The sequence below is a fragment of the Notothenia coriiceps genome, unplaced genomic scaffold (assembly GCF_000735185.1).
Source record: "Notothenia coriiceps isolate Sejong01 unplaced genomic scaffold, NC01 NC01_scaffold00032413, whole genome shotgun sequence".
NCBI classification, from domain to species: Eukaryota; Metazoa; Chordata; class Actinopteri; order Perciformes; family Nototheniidae; genus Notothenia; species Notothenia coriiceps.
Genome location: NW_011365114.1, coordinates 49,603 through 61,595, shown reverse-complemented (window position 1 = coordinate 61,595; position 11,993 = coordinate 49,603). Strand labels below are relative to the sequence as shown.

At 41.0% G+C, this 11,993-nt stretch overlaps 2 protein-coding genes across 5 annotated transcripts in view; one reads left to right on the top strand and one right to left on the bottom strand.

The window, feature by feature from the left end:
- Positions 1–223: 223 nt before the first annotated feature.
- Positions 224–6,072, top strand: LOC104960836 (galectin-8-like; the record flags this gene model as incomplete). The annotated part of the gene is made up of 7 exons (XM_010789010.1): positions 224–312; positions 1,981–2,191; positions 2,310–2,429; positions 2,557–2,583; positions 3,238–3,326; positions 3,468–3,633; positions 4,884–6,072. Coding segments are annotated over 7 exons (852 nt in total), but the record flags the coding sequence as incomplete, so codon positions are not given.
- Positions 6,073–7,203: 1,131 nt separating this feature from the next.
- zdhhc14 (zDHHC palmitoyltransferase 14) overlaps positions 7,204–11,993 on the bottom strand; it is a 48,363-nt gene continuing 43,573 nt past the window's right edge. For 2 of the 4 annotated variants that reach the window (XM_010789006.1, XM_010789007.1), the window contains exon 10: positions 7,204–8,331. In XM_010789006.1, coding sequence (XP_010787308.1) covers positions 7,864–8,331 — 468 coding nt within the window. In that variant the 3' untranslated portion in view covers positions 7,204–7,863. Of the gene's footprint in view, positions 8,332–10,879; positions 11,744–11,993 lie in introns of those variants that run through there. The other 2 variants (XM_010789008.1, XM_010789009.1) reach the window with 2 other exon arrangements.

Here is an 11,993-nt window from a genome sequence, read left to right as displayed (position 1 = left end):
CCACACCAGGCAGCCCTAATGCCATCATGCTCTGGTCAATAGAGCCTTATGTAGACTAATATATAAACTGTGCAGCAGCTGTGTGTAAACGGCCTGCACACTGGACGTAAACTGATCGGAGATATCTGACGGCTAATGCTAACTATCACAGTGGCTCCGCTCTATTAAGCAGTATGTGCTAAGTGCAGTTATCCAGCGATGTAACGCCAATTCTCCACCTCAGGTGATCCCATACACGGGGCCCATACCTGGAGGCCTGCACCCTGGGGAGATCATCATCATCCAGGGCACTGTGCCCCCAGAGGCTGACAGGTAAGGTGTAATTCAATAAGAAAAACACAGAGAAGTGCCACCTTCATGGATATGTCTGAGATGTGTTAAGTCGAAGCAAGTGATTTTAAATTAATCTGGAAAAATATTTTATTCAGTGGTCCTCATACTTTTTTAAACCATAGCACATAACTCTTTTCATGGCACCCCACAAACCATAAACACTGTCAAATGTAAATTGAATTTAAGTCCTCAAACAAATACAACCTTTGTATCTTCAATATTAACTCACTTGTTGATTCTCAATCACATCAACAAAAAAACCCCACATCAATTGTGTGCAGTTTTGCAGATAGATAAGTACACACTTGGTTACATGTTTAATGTTAATGTGTGCTTGTTTTTTAGTCAGTGAAAAATAATGTAGTATAAAAGATTGTAATGAACAAATCTAGCGGCTTTTTAAATTTCATTTATTGTGATAGCTACAAATGATATAAGGGTTAAGTTTAGCTGACATGACACCTGTATAGGTCAGAGGTCAAGTTAGGCTATAGAATGGCGTAGTCCTAGTTTGGATATTTTGAGGTGGGATTTTATATGGAATTTAACTATAGTCCGAGCACAGCAGATGGCGGTCTGCACAACCCATGTTTTGAGAAACAGACACAAGCAGATAAGAAATGTGCTGCATTACAAACTAAGGGGCAGGGGTGTCCAATCTAATTCAAAAAGCATAAGGGAATATGCCCCACACCAGAAATGTGTGCTTTTCTTCTATGGTACTTCTTCTATTATACATATATCACAGTGCTAATAATGTGTTAATAAGCCCACTTTTCAAATACATTCAGTCAGTTAAAGTTGGAAACATTTTCTAACAGATTTTAGTTGATAAATAAGAACTTATTAACATAAAAAACTTGAAATAGACCCTTCATATTTCCCCTTATTATAAGCAATCTGATCTTTTTTCTTTTTATAAATGAATGAGCTGACAACAAAATAAACGAAACACTATGGAAAGCTGTGATGTCGGCAGTTTTTTTCTCTAAAAAGCATATTTAAGTATCAAGCATAATTGACATACATNCATCCACGAGGTTAGTGAAGATAGTGTCTTTTTATTCTCAACATCTTTAATAACTTTTCAGTCCTGACAGTACTTTATTTACAAGAAATGTTCACATACAATTTGAAAACTAGTGTTTGAGATAAACGAAACGGAGTTTTTAGTTAGTACATTACAGTTAATACGGAACTATGAATTTATACGGAAAAATCTCAAAACAAAAATCATGAAGTTTGGTTCTTTTATGAATTTATAATGGTCTTCTGGAAATGTGATCAAATCTGCTGGGTCAAACATATACATACAGCAATGATACAAATTGGTAACATGTCCCTTGGCCATTTTCACCTCAATTAGACGCTTTTGGTAGCCATCTACAAGCTCCTGGCAAGCTTCTGGTTGAATCTTTGACCACTCCTCTTGACAGAATTGGTGCATTTCACTTGTTAGCAATAGTTTTTGTTTACTGTTTTACAGAATTTCTAAGTCCCTAAAGTACATTTGTAGGTAAAAAAGCTTGTGACAGTGGCTTTTAAACCTTACCTGCCATTGTTGATAAAGTCCAGACTGCCTTACACTGACATGAGGTGGACTTGTAGGCCCCGGCTAATAACCCAGCCTCGCTGTGCACTCTGCAGGTTTCAGGTGGACCTGTCAAGCGGCTGCAGCACCAAGCCGCGCTCTGATGTAGCCCTACACTTCAGCCCCCGCTTCATAGGCCCGCCCTGTGTGGTGTGTAACTCCCTGCTGCGGGAGAGCTGGGGCAAAGAGGAAACGCTCCATCAGTTGCCCTACAAACGCGGAGCCCCCTTCGAGACCATCATCCTGGTTCACAAAGACGCCTTCAAGGCCAGTGAACCCACGCTAATAAGGATGGAGGCATCGATAAACCTGTGTAGTACCTATACATTTGGGCAATTTGATTATTAGAAAAATAGGGTACTAAAATACCTGTTTTCTCCCATAGGTGGCAGTAAATGGCACTCACCTGCTGGAGTACAAGCACAAAATCCCCCTGAACAGGGTCGACACATTTTCTATTTCTGGGAATGTGAGGGTTCACGCTATTGGCTACATCCCAAACTCAGTGAGTGTATTCTGCTCTCTGTTTGCTTAATTTTGTCCTCACAAGCTGGTCAGATGTGTGTCTTTAAAAAATACATCTGATTAATGATTTCCAAAGACTTCTAAATCGTTTCTCTTCTTTCTCACAGGCAATATTTTCCGAATCAGGTGACTTGGTGAGTTCTTTCCGCTCATGAAACCTCCATGTGCTCAGTATCTTGTGATGCCATGAACACTGGATGACATTTCCTAAATGATTATTTTGTTTGTGCACTGTATACTGTTCATTTTAGTATGCAGCCCTCAGACCTTTAAAGGAAAGTCCTGGTTTATTAAACTTATTTTTTAGATATGGACACCCGCCCACATTGCTACACCAAGTTCAGTGTGCTAGGAATAAATGCGAGCCCTCAGGGAGTGCGACACGTTGTACACAAATGATCTAAACCCCTTTATTTGGAAGAAGTAAAAGTAAAGCGTTTTTTTGTTGTTGGTGATAATCTGACTACTTGTGTTTCTTTCCTAGATCTAAGATATTAATTTGAGTACAATTTTATTATAACAAGTAGGAAGGATGGCAACAACTCTGAAAATAACCACAAAAGTGTAAGGAATTGGAAATATTGCCCCTTTCTCCCTAAACATAATACAGTATGATGCCCAATTGAATGTCTTTTGGTTTTGGACAGATATTCTGACTACTAAGGCAATTGAAGAAGTCACCTGAAATGGGGGACACAGAAAAATGCTGAGAAAATAATCTGCAGATTAATCGATAATGAAAATAACTGCATACATTTTTTTGTCAACTGTAATGTAATTTATTTCAGAGCCTCCCTTACAAAGGAAGCATCCTGAAAGGACTGAGCCCCGGGCAGCACATCACCATCAAAGGCCAGGTCAGCATGTACCCTCACAGGTAAAGTCATACAGGCAATCTGATGCATGTCTCACTAGTCACTAATAGGTTCACACTACTAAGGCACATTTCAGGTAACAAACACATACATACAAAATAAAGAAATAAAAAGAATTACCTTTGATCCACCGTTTCTCCCAGTTTCACAGTGAACCTCCGCAGCAGCCGTACGGAGAACATCGCTCTGCATCTGAACCCTCGCATGAAGTCGGGTGCATTCATCAGGAACTCGTATCTGAGTGAGTCCTGGGGTCAGGAGGAGCGGGAGCTGCCGTACTTCCCCTTCTTGTCAGGGGAATACTTTGAGGTATGAACCAGGGTTATTATCAAAAAAAAAAGAAAGAATTAATCAGTGAAAAATATGGAAAATCTAAAACCAAATTGCCCGGTTTTAAAAATGGGATTAAATATAGGGGGACATATTTTCTTCACAGTAAAATAAAACTTTAGTTGACTACTCAATCACAACATTTTAACATTATAGCTCTTCCTACACAAACATGTATTTCGGATGTAAATTAAGTTTATGTTACAAAACTAAAAACCTAAACGCACTGATAAAATAACTAAAGTTAGACTGGAATTGAACAGTCTAAACTATTATTACCTTGGGGGTGAACTGCCTATAACTCATACAGTTTAATTGTATTTGGCTTCTGTATTGGACGTCAGACCCGGCGCCAGAACAAATCTACAGGGAGGGCATATGATTTTCATGGGAGGGCACACAAAACCGGAATATGCCGTGACCAGTATCAGCGCCAGAGATTTTCTTTTGGGGGTGCTGTGGGGTAGCTTGACGTTTCATAGAGGGTGCTCAAACATGTAGGGTTTCCCATTAAGGTACCGGGCGCTTACAGTGGATTGATCTACTGCAACAATCCCTACACACACACACACAAACATGTAGGGTTTCCCATTAAGGTACCGGGCGCTTACAGTGGATTGATCTACTGCAACAATCCCTACACACACACACACACACACACACACACACACAGTGTACCCGCGACTGTTACAACAAAGGCTTGATAATCAGCTCACGGCCTATAGGTTTAAGCAGGGGTAAAAAGCTATTTTGTTGTGGGGGGTGGACCTAACCTCCTCTAGGGGGGTCCGGGGGGATGATTTTTTTTAAAATATTGAAGTTAAAAGCATCAATCTGGTGCACTCAACGTTAAGAGATCTATGGATACATCTCTCAACACCCATATGAAACAGAACTGTAAGCAGATTTACTTTTTCTTTATGCATATTTTACAAATCACTCCCCTTTTAAACTCTATTCTTGTTTTACTGTCATATAGTATTTCATACCTGTTTTTCATGTATTACTCTTATATTACTATCTGACATCACATACATCGTAGCATTAAAGTTCACAGTTTATTTATAATTAAACGAATTAAAATAATTTGGGGTCAGGAATGTAAAATGGGAGGGCCCTCCCACGGCGCCGGGTCTGTTGGACGTTAACGCAAACAGAAGTCTATCAGTGATCATTTCTCACTATGTCTGTGTGCTCTGTAATAACGCCTCAGTGTTTGGTTTGGTCAGATTCTCATCCTCTGTCAGCCTCACCAGTTCAAGCTGGCAGTGAACGGCTCACACTTGTTTGAGTTCAGACATCGGGTGCAGGACCTGGGCAGCATCGACCAGCTGGAGATCATGGGCGACCTGGAGCTCGATGATGTGAAACTGTGGTGACTCCGACTCGGGACTTTAGACTCACTCTGAAGCCAGCGTTACGGACACCATTCTGGTTATCAATGCTAAATTAGCTTAGCCACAATGACCCATACAATGTGGCTGGAAACTGCAAACCCTGGTCTGATTCAGGTCGGGAAAGTCTTGCAGCAACCACAGGTCACTGGTTTTAAGCTAGTCTAGCATTTTTAGGTGACCAAGGACCATAAAGACAGGCCCTGCCATGGAGTATTGATGGTCCATGTTTCCAGCCCTGGCTAGACGTCTGATGCATGAGAGTTAGCTGTGCTGGAGCGTCGGCCTGAGCCATGACTGTTTACAGCTACAAGTTAGGTTTGCCTTGGTTCATTTCTTATACCGTCTCTAGTGCATCTCTGCTGTGATAGTGCACTGTATATCTAAAACAGGAAATATGTGAATGTTTATAAGCACTTGGCTTCAAATGCTAAGACTGTCAGCAAAAACAAAACATGAATAAAATGGAAGTGCTCCATTCTTCTGGAGCCAGGCCCAATAAAAACGGATTTATTGTACATAAAAGCTTTGTAACAATTCTCATTACCTTTTAAAAAAAAAAAAGTTAAATAGTTTTCATTAGTATTTTCTTGTTTAATTTAATAGGACATGCCTACTCAGGGCATTGTTTATTTTCTAATTCAGTCTGCTATAAAGGTTTTAATCGTCAGGACTTGTGATAGGGTCCCATGCACTGGAAATTTAAATCAATTTAACATGTCAATGGTGTAGCAGAACTCAAGCACAGAACAGTACAGGGTCCGTTATAATATCACTATTTCAATAACCAAACAAATGTCCATCGCAATCTTTATGCAAGCTGTAGAATAAAGTAGAATCTGTGTCCATCTCTCCGTCACTGCTCAACTCAGTGCTACAATGAGCAATGTTTAAAAAACTGTATATTTTATTTCCAATGTCAATGTTTTTTTGCATTGTCTGTTGTAATTGTTGTAAAATATGTATGAATAATAACCCCTATGTATCATAAATTATTTATCAACGAATAAATGTGTTACTATTACCATTTGTATCCACTGTTTAAAGTCTAAATGGTTCGAGTTAAAACTCCTTTTATGAATATGACTGGCCCCTAGGGAACGCAACAGGCTGTAAACACAACACTCAGATTCTTTTCACATTGACAGACCCTGCATCATTCGGCTTCAATCACATGCACTCACGTGACCACCGTACTTTCTTGAGCCAGGTGCACGAGATAAAGATGCAAATGCGGGAAACACTCAGACAGTGAAACCAAGCAACCTACTAATGTTAAATAAAAAAATATAGGAACTTCTATTCTTGCAGATGAATACGATTTCAATATCTATTTTGTAGAGTGTTAAGGCTTTGATATATTTGAAGGAGCTTTTCTCTCCTCCTCTGTGTCTTTTGACAGTCTTGAGCTGAATGCTTGACTTCCTGCTCCAGCTAACATTGCTAACCTTTTCTGATAACCTTCTTATGCAAGCCAAGTTGCCAAACAAATCACTTTTTGACTTTAAACAGCCACCTGTTGTATTTAAAACTAGTTGGATGAGGGGAGACAGGAAGTTAAGTTACAGGCTGGGAAAAAAGAGCTGAAAGGGAGGTGTTGTTCAAATGGACATCCCCTTCACATAACTGTTGATCAACTTTTTAAAGTTCACATGAATATTGATTATTGCTGCTTAAAGTTCCATTCGTCTGAATGTAAGGGTCTGCACTTGATGACTGACATGTCTGATAGTTATGTAAAATGTTGTTTAATGTTAAAAATAACTAGACTTTTAACTGCAGTACTTGTACTTAACCACAAGGTGGTGGAAGATAATTAAGTATTGATTAACTGACTTTAACTATCCAAGCACCTTCACCAACCACTGCCATTTACTGAGCTCTTGATTGAGTCCTTGTTTTAATCTTAATCTTTCTTTAAAGGATGGAGACATTGAAGACTTCAGTCAGAAAAAAAGGAGACAAAAGTCTAAAAAAAACATTGTTTTAAAATAATAAATGTTTAGCAGTATTCATCCAACAAGCTTGTGTTTTAATCTTTCTCATTGACACCTTATGACCAGAGGCATTGGTCACAAGATTCACTTTAGAGGAATTGTTATGATCACATTCACACACATTATACCTTCTAAACCTTAATATCAATGCATTCACATCTGATAAAAAGTTGGTGTTTTATTAATGTCCACAGGAAATATAATTTGTAAGATTTGTAATAACCATGGTACAGTACAACAGTCTCTTTTTTTAACATAGAAAAAGCAGGATGATATGCAACATGATGACATCAACCATTGCACTGCTGAGAAAAAAGGCAAAATACACTGTCCATCAGCAACAGGCAAATAGGTTAGTCAGTATTACAACAAAAAAAATGTCACAAAAACGTGATGCATTGACAGATATTCATCATTTTGACCAAAAATGTCATGTACTGTTCTTTTTTTGCTCAACGTGGCTCACAGACATACGCCGCTTTGAAGAAGGAACACCCCCGTCCAGTTTCCAGGAGCTGATGGAATATGCTTCCCTTTTAGTAAAAAAAAAAAAAGCATTTTTCTGTCACAGGTCACCAGAGCCACATTTGAAAACATCTCTCCATGTTTCATCGGAGAGCTTTGGCAAGACACTGGTTTCACTTCAGTTAAATTCCACAGTTTCTAGCAGCTGAATTTAAACCACAGCCTTTCTCCGTTATCAAGTCCCACTGAGGAGAGAAAGGAAAAATAGTGAGAGAGCAGGTCCAGATGTGGCACAGTAGAGTTTCATGGTTCTGAGGAGTTAGGAGGGAGGGGAGGGGGGTAACATCCCGGTGTCAGACAGAGCTGAGCTTCACCAATCCTCTCACAGAGTCCTCGTGCAGTGAGTCCTGGCTGGCTGGGTTGTAGAAGCCGGCCTGCATAGTGTGGCTGTGACCCATGGGGCTGCCGCAGGGAAGCATGCCAGGGGGCGAGGGCACCTCCTCGGGGGTGAGGAAGTGGTGGTGGGCCATTGGCTCCTGCAGGGTGTGGCCGTGGTTGTGTGCGTGGCTGTGTCCGTGGATTGGTAATATGTCTGAGGCCTCGTGGCAGCTGAGGCTGGGGGTGGACGTCGGAGGAGTGGGCTGGCCGAGTGGGAGCGAGGTGCACGGGCCGCCCAGGTTGAGGGAGGTGCGGCCGGGTAGAGGGCCCCCGTTTTCCGTCGAGGCCGTCAGGATGACTGGATCGCTGCTCTGCTGCAGGAGAGGGGTGGCGGCAGCCTGCAAAACGAATTTGGTGCTCTGAATGCACTGGTCTTGGTCACACTGAGAGGAAGCAGTGAGCAGAGCAGAGTACAGGAGGGGATGTGAAGTCAGAGAGACATGCAGGAGGTGAAAGACAGAAATAGAAAAGGAATAACAGAGCAGGCGGTGTTGGAAATTAGATGGATGAGGCAAGAAGAAATGACACACCGGAGGGACAGCAGAGGAGGGGGGAGGTGATTGGATAAGAGAGAGAGAGAGAAAATAAAAGTTGTAAGTAGCCTGGTTAGAATACGGAGCAATACTAAGAACCTGCAACAACTCGTGCATCTGTCCCGGTTAAAAAACAGAGGGTAAAAAACACTGGACAATGAAGTCAGAGCCTCATGACCTATCGCTCTCCACCGCCTTGCTTTAGTGGAAATTGCACGTCTAAAACTGGAGCAGAGTAACTGGGTTAGGACGCGGCCAATCATCAATACCACACATTAGCCGAGGGGAGAATCGCTTCAACCCTGTAAGTCATTTATCCCTGCATGCCATACAAGTCAGACAATTCATCATTTCTTTAACGCCTCCTTTCCTCACACGCCATTCCCAAAGTCTGACTGACAAGACATGTCAAGCACAAACATCGGCCCTGGACCGCTCACCTTTCTGTCTCAATCTCTGCGGCCTAAGAGCAGATTGCAGCTGTGATTTAAACAGAAGTTGAGCTACCTTTGACAGTAGAGGAGATGTTATTTTAAGTGTTATCAATCCTAGTATCAGCTGCACGTATCAACTGCTCTTGACTTATCGCTTTTACGAGGTTGGCCTCCATCCCGGTTGATGATCAGGCTAATTTGAGCGAGGGTTATTGGACTGAGATGACACGGAAACCTCGCTCAAAGCCACGTTAGCGCAGAGCTACATCATCAGTGTGGAAACAGCGCGTGGTCCCTTTCTTTCTACTTTCAGGCCCACTCGTGTTTTATAAACAGTCAAAGCTGGTCTGACTCAGCACTGTGCATCCCCCGCGGCACACACACACACACACACACACACACACACACACACACACACACACACACACACACACACACACACACACACACACACACACACACACACACACACACAGTCTATGGTGTAGACTGCTGATGGACGAACCTTGGATAGCAGATAGCAAGTGAAGCAGCTCAGGACATGTTTTGGTATGCTTTCACACATGGTGGTGATGACACAACAAGGATAAGAGAGCTCTTTTTATCCTATATGTTAGAACTGGATTAGATGACAGAACTGTGCATAGGTGGGAACATGTCAAAAATATAATATGGAAGAATCACCTTTTTCCAACTTAATGTAGAGGCTCTGATATCTTTATGTGTGGGAGGGGCGCCTTTGCATTTTTTTTTACAATTTTCTCTCTCACACAACATAATTAATAAAAATGATATGTTGTAGTACTTTTTTCCAGTCAGTTTGTCCAATGTTGCAAACTTCATGAGGCGTTTGTGAAAGGATCAATTACAGTTTTATTGAATATTTGTCATATCATGAGGAAAATGATCCCAACCTTGAAACAAATAAAGGATAACTGTCCCCAAAAGGACACCATTTATGTTCCATGTTTGAACACGTCTCGAGATGGGAGATTGCGGCCGTCTGTGTTTTACCTAACAACACATTGTGTTCTGTGACTGATGACATATTGTCCATGTGGCTGGCACTTAATTGGTGCATTTGTATTATTTCATCTTTGGTAAACTGACAAATACAAAACGTATCAAACTCCTATGGGAACAAATAAACCAAGTTTGGTACCCGCATTAATTCAGCTGACAGCAGAGGTGAAACTGAAATTGAGACTGTGGGTTGTCAGTCCCCAGGCAGTCACAGAGAAAGAAGAAAAGGAAGGAAGACAAGGCTAAATATAGAGATATTTACAAGGCCAAAGCAGTTTGTGTAGCATGAGTTTAAAGGTCGAGTTCACCTAAATTATTGCAGCACCAGTGTTGGGTGTTAAGGCCCTGACACACCAGGCTGAAATCGGCCGTTTTCGTTAGTAGGACGACGAAGCGTGCCCTGTCGCCCAAACTCAAAACGGAGTTACAGTAATGTATTACTTTTTGCTGTAACGCAGTAATGTAAACGCATTACTGATGACATTTGGGTAACATAATAACTGTTACAATAGCTCACTAACGCACGTTACAACAAATTTTACCCCGAAATTAAGTGGCGTTTAAAAAGAAATAAATAAAAAAAAAGGTATTCACCAGCATCGTGGGACATTACGACACCAGAGAAAAATTGTGCGGGTAGATTAGTAAGCCTGGTGTTTACGTAAGGGATAATGTGCAGCGAGGCGGTCGGCAGTTGTTATGCTATACCACATTGCCCTTCACTGGATGTATAATGAGCTGCACTAAACTACATTTTAGCATTTAAAATACCTAGCCGTTATTTTGCTGAAAGTAACTCAAAAGTAATATAAAAGTAGTGTAACTCATTACATTTCAGAGACAGTAATATTGTAATGTAACTTATTACTTTAAAAAGATAGTAATAAGTCATATGTATTGTATTACATTTTGGAAGTAACTTGCCCAACACTGTGCCGCACACATTTTCTCACAAGCTTTCATTCAGATCTACCAATGCAGATTTAGGCAGGTTTATTTAAAATAGAAAATATTTCTGACATATTTGAAATATTACACTTGCAAAATAAACTCCTCTTTCCTAAAGCAATATTCTTGTAACTCCTAATTACCTCCTGTAACCCAAGATGCAACAGAAATGACCATTTCCTTTTAATCAGTCAAATAATCCTTGTGTCTAAAGAATACTGTTCTATAAAAATACATAATTTATGTTTGACAGGCACAAGTCAACAATATAATAGGTAGGGCTGGGAATCCGTATTGATATTTTCTTATAAAAAAGGGACTTACCAAAATCACCCAGAAGCATTGAAACACTCACCCAATCACTGCATGCATTCTTCAACTTAACGCAACGTGTGATTGGCCTAATACCACCGCAGCTACAGCCCATTGAGTCTTTGGTATGTTAAAGTTAAGCGTGCTATACACACACTTCATGAACATTCACACACTTTTATTGCAGTTTGAATGATTTCACTAAATCAGCAGGCTCTCCAAAATCTACTTGATGCCACAATATAATGCTGCCCTGAAATGAGCAGCTGGTTTTTCAAGAGAGATATTTCATAGCAATAAAGTGAGTAGCATCAATAGTCAGTCCTTATGTGTTACAAGTAGCATTTTAAAGGCTTAACAAATGGATATCAAGGAAACAGCTGTATCAGGGAGCAGATAAATGGCCAGCAGCCGGCACAATAGGACCACTCTGGCTGCTCATCCGCTAGAAAAAGCAGAAGGCAGTTATTTCTGAATGTGCTAACGTAAGGGAACGTCCCTATGGTTTTCAGCCCATTACAGGTAGTCCGCACGTGGCTCAGGACCTGGAGACGGATGACAGTTAAGTATGGATGAGAACAACGAGATGACTGTGGGCACCCGTGAGAGAAGTTTTAGTACCCGTGTGTGTATAAGCTTAAATCTAGCATGTAATGTGTGCGGCAAACCGCTGAGCTGAACAAAGGTAGACTTGTTGCTCCTCTTCAGGCACCAGAGGGAAACTGGTCAGTGAGGTCACAGCAATGTCCTCTTCACGACAATGGCTATTCTCTCTGACACCGCACACGACAGTTT